Here is a 19,115-nt window from a genome sequence, read left to right on the forward strand (position 1 = left end):
GAATTTGGGTTTTTTTTTATAAAGACTTTATAATTTAAAAATAGTTGCAAAAATTACATAATGGTTTATAAGGAAAAGGTGTAAGAACATGTCAATGACTCCACAACTTCACAATTACCTTGTAGCACAAAGATACTACTGGTATTATACAGTATGGAGATATTTTGTGGTGAATTCAAAGTGTTTTGTAGCTTTAGAACTCAATTTAAATGGCTTTTTACGGAGTGAAGGATGATAGAATACAGAGGTAAACTTGGACTACTCTAAGAAAATTCTCTTTGATTATTTTTTTCCTTATTTATTTTATTTAACTGTAAATTATGATTATGTCTGTGCAGTTGTTAGAAACTTTAAGGTGTAAATTTAAATATGATTTATATTTAATTATTTTCAATTAATTTTCAAAGATTTAATAAAATAATTGTTCTCATCTGTAATTTCACTTTGATTAATGGAGTTTTAAATATCCTTTAAATGTCAGATCCTAATATTTCTCACTTCAGCTCGCCTGCATAGATACATTTTGCCCCTAGAGCACTTTCTCTAGCATCCCTCTACTCTATCATCATCCATACAGCATCTCCCATGTTCATTCCTCACAAGACAAAGGAGGGTCCATCAGTCTTATGCTTATAGTCAGGTTGTCGTATCAGCCAGTCACGTTAAGCCAAGAGAGCACCCTATCCAAATTACACCACAAAAATCACATTAATTAGGGTTTGTTCAGCTGAACTATTGAACCATTTATACTGAATTCTTCATAAATGTAGTCTAATAAGTTCATTTGAGGAACATAGAAAAAAATAATATAATAATATATAGCTGGATAAACAAGTATCACTACGCAATTAAATTTACATAAAGCAACCCAATAATCTTTCGACAAATTTTCTGTAGTCTTCACTGTTTTTAGAATATAGCTGCATTACAATAATATAAACCTTTCCATTATTTAAAATTGAAAATAGAGAGTTTTTGTAGAAACCTGCAATGAAAATGTTTCAACAGTTGTTCTTTTTATTTGTTATTGTAATTTAGGTCAATTAATACAATAATATCTTTCATTATAACATCAATTCCATCTTATATACAGTACAATAACCTGACAAAGGTAACACACATATTCAAACACTTTCTTGTATGCGACAAGCACTTTTTACATCCTTGACAATTTTGTCTTTCTAGTGCACTATGATGATCTGGGAGGAACACAACTGTTTAGTCAGTTTCCTTTTGTAGTTTTTTTCCTGAACTACTGTATATATTAGATATGGGTTCCTGTCTAATATAGGTTGGAATTTAGGAAACCTAAGGACCAAATGATGTTACTTACTATCAGTTAAGAACAATCTTAACTTTAATTTCTGTAGATGTCTCAAGTTTCTTGGCAGTGCTTCATAACAACATGAAAACATACGAAAGATTACAAAGAGAGGAGGCCATTTGGCCCATCTAGCCCGTTTGGTAGCAAACAGTTTGTTGATGCAAGAATCTCATCCAGACTTTTCTTGAAAGAAGACAAGGTATTGTATCAGGGTTCAACAACATGGCTGGGTAGCTTGTTCCAGACTCCCAAAACAGAGTAAAGAAGGGCCTCATGTTCTTGGTTTCCAACTGTGCCCTCCGGTTCATGTCTCAAAGTTCATTGTGAATAAATCCACTGGGTACACTTTCTCAATGCCTTTAAGAATTTTGTATTCTTGAAATCTTCTCTGCTCAAGACTAAAAAGGTCCAGTTCCTTCAGCCTGTCAGTGTAGAACTTAAGCCCCAAAGTATAACTGTTTTTACTTATCTGGCTGATTTCCAGAGCAGCAGTGTCTTTTCTATGACACTGTGACCAACATTTTGTCTTTCTAGTGCACTATAAAATTTGAACATAACTTTCCAATGTGTGTAATTCTATGTTTTGAAGTATATAGTACAGTATACCCTAACAGTTTGTTTGTCTTTTAATTTTTTCTCATCTTCTAGAAGGTGTAAATGATGTGTCAACATGAAGCACTTGAAACCTATGTTTAGAACCTAGACGTTTAAAAAGTTTGTGGATCACGCATTGGAAGCAACAAACTGAAACATCACATTTGTTTGGGAAGTCCCTCCTCCAATATTACAATTGAATACCATATGCAGAAATGTCCTGAAATGTTTGTGTGCAGTAAAAAGCCTTCATGCTGGATCTTTTAACTAAGATTAGTTCAGTTCAGTTTTTGTCATATGCACAAGTGCAATGAAATGCTTATTTGTGTGTATGCTCTGATACAAAGACATTAAGGAATCACCAAAAACATTAACACAGAAGAGCAGCTGAAACAGCAGCAAGTTCAATAACATACAACTTAAAAGATCCCTCAGGTACAGATGGAATTACATTTTTTTCAAAGTGTAGCTATTGTATCCAGTGTGGAGATTCTTCACAGAATTTGAGGGAATGTTTAAGATCCTATTTCACACCTGTTTTTGTTTATGCTCCACATATCCTTAACAAACTAGCATGTGGTTCTACCAAGCATTTTTGTGATGACAGCAAACTTTTATTTAAAAATAGTATATGATTATCATTGTGCTTGTCCATTTAAAAATAGTTCTGTGTAACAGATTTTGTTTACTGAGCTTATTGCACCCCCTGGTGAATACAGTAAACTGTTGCAGCTTTTTAAAATCTTTAGAGGATTAACAGTAACACAACAGCTTTTGAAAAAAAATATGAATGCATTGTATTCATATTTTGTTAAATGGTTTCTTCTTAGCATCATTCCTTTTACATTGCATTTAATTCAAAGTACTGTAAAAATGAGAGTATTTTAATAAAGTACATAATCAACACTGAAGAATGATATCATAGCTACACTACTTCTGAATAATGCTATTCATAATAATCTAATTTCTGATAATAGATTAATTATTAAGTTATAGTGCATGATAATATCCTATTGCTCATTTTATTTATCTACATCTGTCAGTATGTTTATCTCATAATCCCAGTATTGGATCTCTGAAATTACAATTAAAATTCTAATATATATGATGTAATAAGAACAGGGCTTGAACTGATGGGATTACTTTTACAGGTCATTCTTTAGTTCACCTTGCACTGTGTTAATGTCATTTTTAAACACACTATTATTATTATAAGAAACATTATTTGGTGTGTACACTACTGACTGTCTTAAATACAAAAAAGATAAAGCTTACGATGCTGGTACAGCAACAACTGAACAGTTATAAGAAAGCCTCAGGCAGGGTTTTTGAAAGCCACCTAAACCAGCAAAAATTTGTGTCTAGTTGAATCCCGATGCTGGAAAAGAATAATTAATGAGAACAGAACACAAACAGGAGAAAATGTGTAAGACATGTATTTGTTATTGTACTGTAAGTACAGTCCTTTTTCCTGAAGAAAGAACCAAAAGTTCAATGGATACACAGTGTTTATGTGATATAGAAATATTGTTCATTTAATGCGATATAGAAATGATTCAAACTCATTAGGCCTTAAAGCAAATAAGCTTACTGTCGAAACCACTATTGGATAAAAATGTATTACTTATTATCTCCGTAATTTACCATTTCCAGAAGATATTGAACTAAAGAGAAGATCAAGAACAATCATAGACTATCAAATAGCAAAAGTCATTTTAAATTTATTACAACTGTTTACAATTTATGATTTATGTCACTACATCACCAAAATGCAGAATTGTAGACTGATAAGCTGACAGAATTGAGAAGAAATTTATAAAGGCAATTCACAATGGCTGATGATCTATATGACATCACAGTTCTGTCTGGGATGGTATGATGGAAACATTTTCTTTAAAATACCAATAAATTGTTTCATATAGTATGCCAACCTTTGTTGTTTTTTTATTTGTCTATCGCCTGCTAGAGGAGTTGCAGTAAATACCACCTGGCCTAACTGCTGACATCAATTCATTTTTGTTTTCACATGCTGACTTATTCATTTAATTCTATCAGCCACCATGTGGAGATGAAACATGGAGTGCCAATGGGCAAGATCATGGGTCAGATATACTGTACTGTTTGTGTTTGAATCATGGCTACATTCCAAAAATACCATAATGTCCATGGGCCTCTAGAGAATTTGAGACTGCTGTGCATCTGATTACCATAAGGGCATGATGGGAATCTAGGCTGCAGCTAAGCTGTTCTATGAGTTCCCTGGTCTTTTCAATCGCTGTATCTGTTTTGACTGTTCTGATTCAGTTATTGCTGTTCTAGATGGTCATACTATTACAGACACTTTTGAGCACAGTGTGTATTTTGGGGTGGTTCCTAACCCCGTCAATTCTTGGAGAGAGTGAGGAGAATCCAGGAAATGCTGTTTGATGAGTCATGGAAGGAGTCTTTTTCTTAATATGCTATGTCTGGTATGAGCCACCAACAACAATGATAAAAGTGAAAATTCTGTTTTTCTCCTCATTCTTCTGCAACAAAAAGCTTTAAATGCAACAATATTTTATTTGTCCAAAAATATATTTTTTAGATAGAGAAAATGCTGTTTCAAACCTAAATATGCTCAGTAAAAATGGTCAAGCTATATTTAAAGGGCTACTTCTGAAAAGAAAATAAAAAGTATTATTTTAAAGACTTTATGTATTATTAATAGGAATAATAATTGTTAATAGATACAATTATGAAAGAAAATAGATTTACAAAGAGCAAGTGATAAAAGGATGTCTGACAGGACATCAATTTTGCAATCAGAATATCTGTTGGTTAGAGATAATATGCATGAAGACACTGAGGAATATTCATTTTCAGAACAGCTTTTATTGGTTTTCTATCTGTGTTAAGATCAGTGCAATTTAGGGGAGGCATTTTATAGTCAGGTTTCATGTTAATAAGACTAAAGGATTTGTATATTATGTTTTTAAGACACAAAGGCTGTTGACATGATAGCTGTTTTCCTGTTTCTACTATTTGATTAAGATTTACAGAATTGTGTAGTTATTTTATCAATATTTAGAAAGCATGCTGCTTAATACTAGTGATAGACAAATGAATTAACAATCAACTTTGATGAGCCCTGTTGTAATATTGTAAACAGGTCAACAGATGTCATGCATTGTTTATTTGAGTTACTTATTTTATTTTGTAAGTGTAATTTCTTCAAAGATTTAGGGTGAGACAAATTTCAACATATTTCTACACATCTCACCAAAAGGGGTCTTAAGTTAATAGAGACTGAAATAGTATATAAGGGCTGGCACACACACGTTTAGAAGGCTACACTTTAAATTTGCAATAAAAGTTAGAAGACATTGAGTTTGTTTCAAATATAGCTGACTATTGTTAGTGGAAGAAGACAAAGCAAGGTAACCAAATACTGCATATTTTTCCAAGCTTCTAAGAAATAATATGACTGTTTAGTGACTAACCAAAACTATATGACAAAATAGCAGGCAAATTCTAAAAGAAAACAAAAATCTGTAATGTGCTGTAAACACACTGTGAAATGTACTCTAAAGTTTGTAACTGCTTCACATGATGCCGCAGGAAATACATTTGAACGTGTCCATATGCTTGTGTCCTAAGAGTTATCTTTACCATGACATGTCTTACATCAGATATCTTACAAGGACATCACACATTGGACTGGGGAAGGATGAGATGGAGAGAAATTTGGTGTGAGTTTTTTGTATGCACAATGGATTTCTGTATGTACCATTTTATTGACACAGGCCTTCATTTCTAATTCCATGTACGATTTATATGCCTGTTATTTATACAGTACAGTACCTCAATACAAAGCAGGTTTACCTCAAGAGAGTGGTATAGGAGATTACAAATTTTCAGCTGACCGGTAGCATGATTTTATTAGAGAAACAAGAAGTATTTCTGCATTTTCCCATGTCAGAGTGATTTAAACAGAAAGATAAATACAGATGTCAAGTTAGGGAATAAGAAAAAAAATTGACATTTACCTGTCTAACCCAAAGGGTTAAATATTTGAATGATTATTAATGATCAAGTTGAACAAATAAAGAAATTAAATTTCTTTTTAATACATTTTATTATTCCATTAGTATTAATATTTTTACAAAACAGTAGGCAGGAAATTAGTGACAGTTACTCAGAATGGGAGCTTCGATTATTGTGTAATTGTGAGTTTGAGATTAATTAATGAGATTAATGTAATTTAAGTTTATCAATCTTATCATCTTTAGTCTTAATGTATATGCCCTTTGTGTTATACAGTTTGGGGCAGTGTACGAAAAAGGTATATAAACAAAAGGGACCCTTGATATAAAAACGTAAGAAAATTAACCAGTGAGGGAAGGCTTTTCAGTCCATTTAGTTCATGTGATAGCTTAAAGATACTTGATCCAAGAATCTCATCCAGCAACTTCTTGAAAGGAGCCAAGTATTGGCTACAACAACATAGATGGTAGTTTTTACACATATACACAATGTTTTTCTTAAGAAAGTACTAGGTTGATTTTCTAAATTTGAGGATTTTGAAAATGTGGATCAGGTCTTATTGTAGCATTTTCTGTTCATGTTTTTAAACTATCAGTCAACAACATTCCTTTAAGCAGCAACATGCATCTAGTTGCTCTTATCTGGATTGATTCCAACACATATATTTTGGAAGTTGGTGACCAAAATGTCAAACAATATTTTAAATGTGATCTCACTAATGCAATTTTAACAATTTTAACATGAGAACATAACATAATATTCTAAATGTCATTGCTTCTTTACCTTGTATAAAATGAACATGTGTCTGTATCAATTAAATTTACTTTAGTTGAAGCAAACCTAAACATTTGTCCTCAGCTTTAACACGGTAAAAATATGCTGATCAGAACTGTGCAACAGCACTTTTTCATTTTTAAGCAGGAGAACCATAAATTAATTGGCAGCAAATATTTTAAATTCTTATGTATTCTGTCAGCATTTTCCTGTTGGCCTCTGCTAATGTATGCATTTCCTGTTGCACATGGTAACTTTGTTCACTACTATGCGCACTCTTTCCTATGGAAGACCGTTTCTGCCAGGGAGTAAAAAAAAACGCTCTATGGTATCTCGCATAGCGACTTTGTATCTCAGAATTCCGACTTTAAATCTCAGAATTCTGACTTTATATCTCAGAATGCGACTTAAAAACTCAGAATTACGACTTAAAACTTAGAATTACGACTTAAAAACTCAGCGACTTTATATCTCAGAATTGCGACTTCCTATCTCACATTTGCGACTTCGAAATGGCCCACATCTCATTGTCTGTCCTTTTGTTATTGTAACGGATTCAGGTTCTAGGGCTTGTGCCCTCGCCGCTCCCACCCTAGTTCGTGCCTCACAGCATGATCTCACAACTCAAACTAGTATCAGCTGCACTAATTAAATAACAACTTGTCAGATTTGATGATCAACCAAAACTGCTTCTGTTATCTCACAAGTTGCTGTGATAAGTTTTCCACCCACAGCAGGACATCAACTGTATATGAAAACTGTAATACAAAATTATAAAGATTTAGCTCCAAACATTGTCAATATTTTAGGAATAATACAGTTAATAATAATACAGTAAACATAGAGTAAAATTGGATTCCTGCATAAACCATACATTTCACCACCATTTTTACTAAATTCTTACTTGAAATGTGGCAGGTTTATCAGAATGGATTTCAGAATTGCATCTTACAGTTTACAGTAAACCTTTATACACCCACAGTTGGTGATTATATGCCATAAAATACTCTATAATGCTGGCTCAACCGGCTGTCCTGTAGATTATCTGCATTATTCTACTGAGAATGTAATTTTAAAAGTGAAAAAAGAAACAGTTTCTTCTAGGCTGGATGCTTGACCAACATTTCTTTGTTGTTGTTAAAGTTGTTCTGGTGACAAAACTGTTCACATATGGCCAAATGGCATTCTTGCATTAACCAAAATCACAACTTTCTTATAGTTTTATGTTAAACTCTTAGATACTGTATATATATATATGCATGCTGTCTAGTATATTTTAATATTACTTGTACCGTTTTGACTACCTACACTTCTGTAAATATTGTATGTTCACATAAAACATATGCTGTACAGTAGCTTCTGAATACATCAACTAGCAGAGATGCTTATTTGAGCACAAGTTGAGGTTTATGATCCAGGTGTCTTGGGTTCAAGCCTGAGTCTTGTCACTATCTGTTACTTGGATTCTCCAAAATTGTGGGATTAAAATCAGTTGGGGTGGGATTTGTCTTCCTGTCTCTTCCAAGCAGTTTTCCTGCACAGAGATGTGTAAGGTGTTACATGTCAAAAGATGAGTGAAGGTGAGGAATCACCCTACATTTCTTCATCATTCCTGAAGTGCAGTTACAGGTTGCTCATGCATATCCTTGAGATGTGAAAAACACATAATCGGTGTGTTTTAAAACCTAGTGATTTTAAAATTCTAAAGAAAAATGCATAACAAGATACATGCTAAAGTATTAAATATATTTAATTAAGTATATGTGAATAATGTAGACATTAATGGCCACTTTAATAAAGTACATTTATGCAAATATAATCTTATGTGTTTGTTTTCTTCTATAATTCAACTTTATAGAGCTTGTCCAAATTCTCACTTATTATTTGTATGCATATTCTTATGAATGCAGCTAATGAATTCTTAAATATATAATTCTTCTCTTGTATGTTAGAAACTAATTGATCTCAATGTAGCTTTAAAAAGGATAATCTATGATACACTATATATTCCAACTAGATTATGTCTTCAGTTTTCCATCTTGTAAAACTTGACATCCCCGAATAACTAATATGTTTCATTGTTGTTGTCTGTGGACAGTGCTTTCTGAGTTGTCTGTGTTACAGTGGTCTCTGCTGGAGTGACACATGGGTAGTGTATTATTCATGATTATTATAATATCTGTGCATGGTAGTGGGATAATGAATTTTGTGCTTCACAAAACAAATTCTGTTTTTATAAACTTTTGCTCTGAAATTTAATACACTGTGTCAGAAACAATTTTGAAATCCTATTTAGAAAGTGTGCTTGGTGATGGAAATGGATATTGATGCTGATAGAATATAAGGAAGCTTTACTCTCTCATCTTAAACAACCCAGGTCAAACTGCCTTGAAATCTGTCAGAAACTCTGACAGCTTTACAAGCTGAATCTAATTGAGTTCTCCCTTAAAATGTGCTTTACAGTGGTTATATAGTCAGTGGAGTTTCTCTGTATTGTATTAACACTTTATGAAAAAAGTTAGGAAAGAGATTTTAGAACAACAAAAAACAGGAACTGTACATACAGTGGTGTGAAAAAGTGTTTGCCCCCTTCCTGATCTCTTATTTTTGTGCATGTTTGTCACACTGAAATGTTTCAGATCATCAAACAAATTGAAATATTAGACAAAGATAACACAAGTAAACACAAAATGCAGTTTTTAAATGAAGGTTTTTATTATTAAGGGAAAAAAAAAATCCAAACCTACATGGCCCTGTGTGAAAAAGTGATTGCCCCCTAAACCTAATAACTGGTTGGGCCACCCTTAGCAGCAACAACAGCAATCAAGCGTTTGCAATAACTGGCAATGAGTCTTTTACAGCGCTGTGGAGGAATTTTGGCTCACTCATCTTTGCAGAATTGTTGTAATTCAGCCACATTGGAGGGTTTTCGAGCCTTAACTGCTTTTTTAAGGTCATGCCACAACATGTCAATGTAATGGGACACACACCTTCCAAAAAGTTCAACTTTTGTCTCGTCAGTCCACAGAGTATTTTCCCAAAAGTCTTGGGGATGATCAAGATGTTTTCTGGCAAAACTGAGACGAGCCTTTATGTTCTTTTTGCTCAGCAGTGGTTTTCGTCTTGGAACTCTGCCATGCAGGCCATTTTTGCCCAGTCTCTTTCTTATGGTGAAGTCATGAACACTGACCTTAACTGAGGCAAGTGAAGCCTGCAGTTCTTTGGATGTTGTTGTGGGGCTTTTTCTGACCTCTTGGATGAGTCGTCGCTGCGCTCTTGGGGTAATTTTGGCCGGCCGGCCACTCCTGGGAAGGTTCACCACTGTTCCATGTTTTCGCCATTTGTGGATAATGGCTCTCACTGTGGTTCGCTGGAGTATCAAAGCTTTAGACATGGCTTTATAACCTTTTCCAGACTGATAAATCTCAATTACTCTGTTTCTCATTTGTTCCTGAATTTCTTTGGATCGCAGCATGATGTCTAGCTTTTGAGGATCTTTTGGTCTACTTCACTTTGTCAGGCAGGTCCTATTTAAGTGATTTCTTGATTGAGAGCAAGTGTGGCAGTAATCAGGCCTGGGTGTGGCTAGAGAAATTGAACTCAGCTTTCCAAAGATGTGATAAACCACAGTTGATTTATGTTTTAACAGGGGGGGGCAATCACTTTTTCACACAGGGCCATGCAGGTTTGGATTTTTTTTCCCTTAATAATAAAAACCTTCATTTAAAAACTGCATTTTGTGTTTACTTGTGTTATTTTTGTCTAATATTTCAATTTGTTTGATGATCTGAAACATTTCAGTGTGACAAACATGCAAAAAAATAAGAAATCAGGAAGGGGGCAAACACTTTTTCACACCACTGTACTGTACATACAGTATACTGTACATGTGCATATATATTTTAGTATTTTAACATCAAACCTACATTAAATTTAATCTTTTTTCAGAATAATAATCTTTAATCTAAACTTTGTTTTTTGTTTTGCAGGTTTACACAAGATATGGGAAATGTTACACCTTCAATGCTTTCAGGAATTCAACTAAGAAAACTAAGCAAGGCGGTATGGGCAATGGACTTGAGATAATGCTGGATATTCAGCAAGATGAATATTTGCCCATTTGGAAGGAGACAAGTAAGACACCTTTTTGGATAACTGTAAAATATACTGTATTTTTATGCAGAATTTTACATCATTTTTCTTTTTTACCTGCAACCAGATATACTTTTAATTTGTATATTGTTAAGGTGTTTTGCACACTTCCTTATCTTAAGAAGGGAGAACATATCTTATGTTATCTTATGTTATGGTTTCTAGATATACTGTAAAAGGGATAAGATCTATTCACAGCACAGGGTAATCTGATCAAATAAGCACCCTGAACTAGATACTTGACAGTTTATTAGTTTGTGTGATCGGGGCATTGTATGCTTATAGTTCTTATACAGTAGCTTATAAGATATGTTTATACTTAAGGAATGGTTATTATTTGATCATTACTAAAAATCTAATACTAACACCTCTCTCAAGTAATATTTTTTTATCATTGAGTCTTTATTCCAATTTATTAAGACATATCACCAAAACAACAATCAATTATGGTACTTGTTACTATTTAATTAAATGTAGTTAAACATAACATTGGATATAAAAGATTATTTAAAACCCAAGGCAGGTCAAGTTGACTAACTTATACATAATCTGTCATCTTAGTTCTTGAGCACTATAGTATTTCAAATGTATTTTGCAATTTCCAGACAAAACAATATGTTATCAGTGCTTAAAACTGTAAAAAAAAGTGTATGGATCAAAAATACCATGAGCTGAAATGAAGATGAAGTTTAGTTTTAAATAAGGACTTTTAAATAAATGTTGAATTCTGATTTGTATATACCTACAGATTTGAGAAGCTACATACAGTATTCATCATGAAAATCAAATATTCCATTTCCATTTTTGGTAATAAGAATGCTTCCTGTTTTGTCTTGAAGATGAAACATCTTTAGAAGCTGGGATACGAGTTCAGATACACAGCCAAGATGAACCACCTTACATCCATCAGCTTGGATTTGGGGTCTCTCCTGGATTTCAGACATTTGTTTCATGTCAAGAGCAAAGGGTATGTTCACTGCTTTATCTAAGCACAAGCTCTTAAAATCTTTATAGTATTTCACTAACTACTTAAGAATGTGAGAAAGGTTGCAAGCAAGAGGACGTCATTCAGCCCACATTCCTCATTTGTTAGTTTAGTAGCAAAGTCAATCTTAAGTTTCCTTTAACTATTGTTTTAACAGCCAATAAGATAGATTGTGCCTCTGCCACCTGATTAGGAACCATGTTCCAGACACACACACATTTAATAAAGAAGTGTTTTCTATTATCTATCCTAAATAAACAACTAATGTTAGGTGATATAAGATCAGTACTGATCCAAATGTAGATGTCCTGACTTTTTAGAGCTAAATCATTGACATTGTAAACTAAACTATGGAGTAGAGTGTGTCCTCACTTTGTTGTTTTTATTGATTTGTGCTTGACAGTACCTCAATAACGTTTTAGTTTGCATTCTTTTCTCTTTTTTGCCTGTATATACACCAGGTAGTAGAAGGAGATACAGATTATCTATATACTATATTTGTACAATAAAATATGAGAAAGATAACAAACTTGTGAAAAACTTCTTTTTTACATTGAAAAAGTTTTAGATGATTAGTGGTCATGTACAAAGGAGTCTAAAAGTTCTGTTCTCAATCCTACTTTATTTGGTACAATTATCAGATTGCACATTAAGAATTTTGAAAAAAAATGAAAACTGGATGGTTTTGTGGATGTTTTAATTATCATCTACAAACCACTGCAAACCCACAAGAAAAACTGTAAACATAAAAGTTCCTTTACCAACCAGGGATTATGTTCCTGAAAAAAGCTCCGCAGTTGGCAACATACTTGAGTATATTGGAGATAGGGGGATAGGATTCCACCAACTCATCAGTGGTGAACATATCTTGGATATGAAGGAACAAGTAATAGGTTTATTCCATGCTGAAAAAAAGAAGAAAGAGAACACAACGTTTCGGCACACCTGAAGAAGGCTCCACGGCCGAAACGTTGTGTTCTCTTTCTTCTTTTTTTCAGCATGGAATAAACCTATTACTTGTTCCTTTGCAGCCTACGCATGCTGACGCAGCTACCCACCTGAACTAATATCTTGGATATTTCTCCCTTGAAAATGACAAATACAATAACATTAATTATATATAATTAATAGTAAAGTGTAATATTTACCTTAAATCCTAAGAGATAAACATATGAAAGATTCTTAAGTGAAGTTTGGATCACATTTTCATACCAATGTGAAAAACACACAAATGTACGACTAACTAGGTGGTGACATGTGGTGCATAAGGGAGGCAAGACGATACTGTCAAGTGCTTAGTGAAGAAGCCACACAATTTTTAAATGTTTCCGCAAGCTGAAAGCCATGTATAAGCAAATTTTGCAGTTAGCAAATCTGTTGTTGACAAGGGAAACCTGTATTCTTCTATATTGATGTTAAACTGTATGAATCATTTGTATTTGTATTTAATACATTTAATATGTGTTAGATGCTGACAATCTATGGTATTTTGATCAGTGTTTTCAACCAGGTTTTCTATTTTTTTCCATTTTTCTATTTTCAGTTGACGTACTTACCTCAGCCATGGGGAAACTGCAGGTCAGCTACAGAAAATATGATTCCTGGGTACGATACCTATAGCATCAGCGCATGTCGGCTCAAGTGTGAGTCGATAAAGGTGATAAAAGAATGCAAATGCAGAATGATGCATATGCCAGGTAACACTTCCTTCTGTTACAATAAGTTCATACTTGATGTTATTAATAATTTCAACTGTTGCTTTCAAAGTATATAAAACATATAATATATATATAATACTTGGTTGTTTATTCCTTTTTGTTCTAGACAGGATATTTGCTTTTCAGGCAGGTAAAAGACATAACATAATACATTTAACACAGCATAAACACTTTACAAATAAGAGACATACAGTACATGTATGAAGAAGTCACTACATTGGCCTGGAATTGAACTTGGGTCTCCTATATAGCAGGGAAAGCTGGTTTTGGATTGGATGAGAGCCCATGTCAATACAGACTGTAGGGTATCTGCTGACAATAAAAATACATTTTAAGGGCTTGGTTTGGAAGTTTGTGTCATCACTGTGTAATGAAAAGGTCTGAGGAGCTGTGAGAAAGGGAGAGTGTATTTGGAGCTGTAAAGGAGATGGCTGTGTGAATCAGTGGTTTCATAATACAGTAAGAAGTTTTAGTCACGGGTGGTTGATTAGTACAGAAAAGGAAAATTCTTGGAGGATACTTTAACTGTTGGACTGTGTTGTGTTTGATTTCTAAAGTCGTCAAAGCACTCTCACAATTTACTGTTCCAATTTCTAATTGTTTCAGTAAATTAAAAAAGCACTCATATCACTACAGCTGTATTTATAAATTCTGTCTATTAATAAGTAATATTGTATATACTCTAACCACAGAGATACCTTAGAATACCAAAGTATTTTTTTACTAATAACCCCAATGTACAGTTATTGCTTACCTGCATTTATTATAACACTGGGGGGGGGGGAATATTTTGTTTTGCCTCTAGGTGTTACTTTATTTAATTAAAAATGTAAAATTATTTTTGCATGCTTTACACATTGCACATTTTCTCCTTCATCTTTTTCTTCAACATGTGTCCCTAACAACCATTCACCACTACAAAATAGAAAATTAAAACAAATTAAAACCAGAATTTAAGCTTTACTTTAAATGGTTTATTGAGTATACAGTAGTATGCAGCCATTCAGATTTGGTCACCTGTCTGTCCCCCCAGGTAAATAGTATTTGGTGGCAAAAAAAGATAAAAAAGTTGTATTCAAAAACCTGCTGGTTTACAGTATAATAGAGCTGCTTCACAATAATTGGAAGTTTTGTTGCCTCTTTCTGAATTACAGAATATGGCACTGCACCATATTTAGTCTATTTTGTGAAGTACTGTAAATTGGAGGTTTTACACTTTACTGTGCACATTTTACTTTCATTGTAGTTTTAGAAATGCAGTCATCAATGTCATTTTTTTCTAACCCTGAAAACACTTTAAGAAGCCACTTTTAAAAGCATCATATAAAATATATTTTTTTATTGTCCAACACCTTATTTTCTTTTCAAATAATCTGATGCAGGATTGCACTACACCACATGTGGCACTTGGAATCCAACTCAGTATTATTAAAATCGTATTTTAATAATACAAATTAAATGTTAATAAACCCATTCGTGCTTTCCTGTACTGATCATGCTGTACAATAATACTAACCAATATTTTTTAATTACATACATTATACAGTGTTATTAGTAATTGTGTATAAATAGTAATTAGAAAACAGATTATTTTATTTTAGATTTTGATTGCTAAAAATATATTATATGTATTACAAACTGTATTTAAAACAAAAATATTTTTGTTAAGGCTTTTGTTTAAGGTTTTTAGTGAGTTGAATGAATGACTTTCAAAGAATGACTTACAGTACAGTCATCTACTGTAAGTTGTTTGGAGCTCATAGATCTATATAAAGTTTTTTTCTTTAAGAAAACCAAACTTTCCCCACAGTAACACCACAATAATTATAATAATTATGAAAAATGTTTTTGATTCATAATATTCTTTTTAGTGTATTTCTCTCTAGTTTAATGCACGTTTTCCTTCAGTGTTTTCATTAATATCATTTTTTTTGTTTTGTTTTCACTTCCTCTGCAAGCAATTATAACATCAGTAATTTTAATGTATTGTTTATACTGTATATACAGTATATACTGTATACTATATAATACTTTTTGCAGTGTAATGGAAACAGCACTACTTGTAGTTTTTAATTTAGCTCTTCCACACAGAGTGATGCATTAGTGGTTCAGTAGTATAATTATCTCCTGCCATGAATAAGGGTCTGTGCTCAATATCCGCTAATTTGCAGGTTGTACTTTTAATAAATTGCCTTTTGGGGATAATAAAGCCTAATTCTCTAATACAATAAATAATATGGATTTGATCCAACTTGGACCTTTTGCATAAGAGAGAGAATTTGACCACTGAGCTGACAATGTGTCACTCTGATTTGTGATTTTCCATTACAGCAGTTGTGGTTAAAGCAAGTATGTCAAAATGGTTTCAAAATAACTAGAGCAAGTGACCGAGGTAAAGATTTCAGAATTGCAGAAAATGTTTATGAATACAGTAGAATACTGTTGTGTACCTTATTATTATTTTTAGCAACCTCTACCAGTTACAGTATATTTGTAAATTACATTTATATTAATAATGTAATTATGTAATTTATATTGTTAATGATGTTATTAGATGTTAACAGAAGTTATTATAATTTGGTTATTTTTATTTTCAGCTACCAAAATTTCCCTTCAGTTACCTAATTCCATATTAACATTCCATATTAATATGAAATGAAGCAACCATTTCACTAACATCAAATTGGACCACAGACCAAATCCAGCAAGCTCAATTTTATCAGTGGGAAGTTTGAACTCATTAAGGACATTTGGCCAGTGGATCTTTAAGTAAAAGTATACTTAATATATATATATATTCCATTACTTTTTTTTGTAATGCATGTTTTTGTTTTGATATAAATTAATAGCATATGTTATATTTAGAATCTATGTGTGAGACTGTAAAAAAAAAACTGATTGAAGTCATCAAGTAATCTCACAGTTTGTAATTGTTACAGTAAATTAAAAACCTAACATCACTACACTTGTGAATTATTGAACAAAACATTGTATAACCTTTGTTATACAGTTTGGCTGGAAAATAACTGAAACTAACACAGAAATTCTTAACAAAATTGTTCGTTTAGAGGGTCTCTGAATTTTGTACATACTTTTTTCTACTCAAGCTGAAGTATTTTATAAGGTTTCAACTGGTTTGAACTGGAATGAAAGAATGCTGGACACAAGGACTACTATGTAATTCTATACTGTGTTATATAGAAATGTGTGCTGCAAAACTAAGTAACCAATTGAATTAAAATAAGTTATTGTTAGCAAATAGGAAAGAGGATGCTACGTGTGGTCATGGAATACTGCCAATCTGATAAGCACAGGGAAGCATGATAGATAACAGAAAAAAATATTTAAGGACTGTTCTAATTTAATCACTTTGAGAAAAATACACCAAGCATCTCCATGTGTATCGCTCCCATGTGCATAAATAAAAAACTTCTTTGTTCAATAATTTTCAACCACTTCTTGCGGACCTTCCTAAGTAGTCATTAATTTTTTTTACAGTTATGGTCTCGCAAATACAAAAATGTCTTTTTTGTGAGTGATATATTATTTTCATCATGATGTGGCATTTTTAAAATGTATTTTAAAGCCTAAATATGGTCCTAAAAACTATTTAACCAAAATAAAAAAGTAACAGTATAACATCCTCATTTAATCTTTCCTTATAATTCTAATATAATCTCACACATGAAATATTGGAGTAGATACTTTATTAATCCTGTGAGGGAAATTCCAGTGCAGCAGCAGCCTGGCACAGTCAACACAGCACAGTGTAACGAAATGATACAATAATACAACAATACAATACAGTAAGTACAGTCAGTGAGAAGTGCAGTAAAAAGTAAATAAATTGAGTATACAGAATTGCACACAGTACAGAAGATACAAAACAAACCAGAATGTACAGTACACAAGAAGATGTATTGCACATTATAAATGTATTGCAAAAATCACCAGCATATATTGCACATAAATCAGTTGTAAACAGGAAAACCAGCTATAAAGAATTTATGTTTAGTCCAAAAACAGGTCAATGTTGCCCCTGCCCAGACACACAGTGGATGAGTTGTAGAGTTTTATGGCAGAAGGCAATAAAGAAGGCTCCCCGTCGCACCGTGGTTGGATCAGCCTATTGCTGAATGTGCTCTTCATTCTCACAAGCATGTCGTAGAGGGGATGGGAGATGTTGTCCATGATGGTCATTAATTTGGACACCATTCTCCTCTCAGCCACTACTACCAAGGGGTCCAGATCAAACCCAATGACAGAATTTGCTCTTTTGATGAGCTTGTTTAGCCTGTTAGCATCCCCTGCTCTAATCCCAGAGCCCCAGCACACCACCGCGTAGAAAATGGTGCTCACCACAACCGACTGATAGAACATACTACACATACTACACACATTGAAGGAGCTGGGCCTCCTCAAGAAGTAAAGTCGGTTTTGGTCCTTCATGTAAATGGCCTCAGTGTTCTTAGTCCATTCCAGTCTATCATCGATGTATAGATGTATAGGTACTATGGAAGGCTCCAATATAAATAAAACAGAAAAAAGTAATTTGAATCAGTACAAATATCTAAAATTAAAAATAAACATTTGCTGTCATTTTAATCACCCTTGCCCTGGAGTAAACTCACTTTTACTTTTCTCCAAAACTATTCTTTGTAAGTGAGTGACAATTAGTGCAGCAGCTATAATCACAGAGCTTTTTATTTCTGGTTTGCCGTAGCCAACTCATAATTATTTTCTTTACCTTTAAAATTAATGAATGTCCAATGTCCTTAAAATTAAATCCTCATATTTAAATATTTTTTCATTCTAGTGGTGAAATCATTTTATAGAACAAATTAATTAGGCATCAGAGCATTTCTAATGGCTATAGTGCATTTCTTAGACTTTCTTGTCTTTCTGGGATACAGAAGCAAATGCAAATGGATAACAATATCAAAAGAAATACAGATGTTGCATTGTTTGAATTGATAAAAAAAATTGACATACATGACATTTATGTAAAATGTGTATGTGATAAGACTGTTATAGAAATGTAATAATTCTAAGCTCAATTTTTTACTAAATCAATGCTTTGCATAATTTCAATGACTAAATGATTTTAGATTTAGATTTCTGCATTAATGTCATTTTTAATTTTTAGGTGATGCAGCTATTTGTACCCCTGAAAAAATCAGTTGTGTAGACACAGCTCTGGGTAAGCCATTTTATTTCTTTTTTCAGTGTTTAAGATTGATGGAAAACAAATTTTGTTAAAGATGTTGTCAAAATGTTAGAAAAATAAGGTGGCAGCTAAAAATAAGAAACAAGAGGTGAAAATAAAAATCCATTTAATCTTAATCTACAGTAAGTGACATATATCTGTAGTTTGGAAGCATCTAGTACACAAAAATGAAGATGCATATTAGTATCATATTCTGGTTCAGTTATAGTGGATCTGCATGAACTAAAAAGGAACAAATAAAGGCTAAATCCATTTAGAAAAGTAAAACAGAAGGAAAGTTGCAGCTGTAGAATATTCTTCAGAGAGACAGGAATAACA

At 32.9% G+C, this 19,115-nt stretch overlaps 1 protein-coding gene across 1 annotated transcript in view; it reads left to right on the forward strand.

Annotated features, from left to right (window-relative positions):
• asic4a (acid sensing ion channel subunit family member 4a) overlaps positions 1-19,115 on the forward strand; it is a 117,712-nt gene that overhangs the window by 81,623 nt on the left and 16,974 nt on the right. The window contains exons 2-5 of the mRNA XM_088930526.1: positions 10,705-10,849; positions 11,707-11,834; positions 13,396-13,549; positions 18,717-18,770. Of these exons, the coding sequence (XP_088786652.1) occupies positions 10,705-10,849; positions 11,707-11,834; positions 13,396-13,549; positions 18,717-18,770 (481 nt within the window). The remainder of the gene's footprint in view (positions 1-10,704; positions 10,850-11,706; positions 11,835-13,395; positions 13,550-18,716; positions 18,771-19,115) is intronic.

The sequence above is a fragment of the Atractosteus spatula genome, chromosome 13 (genome assembly GCF_055471065.1).
Source record: "Atractosteus spatula isolate fAtrSpa1 chromosome 13, fAtrSpa1.hap1, whole genome shotgun sequence".
In the NCBI taxonomy this organism is placed as follows: Eukaryota; Metazoa; Chordata; class Actinopteri; order Semionotiformes; family Lepisosteidae; genus Atractosteus; species Atractosteus spatula.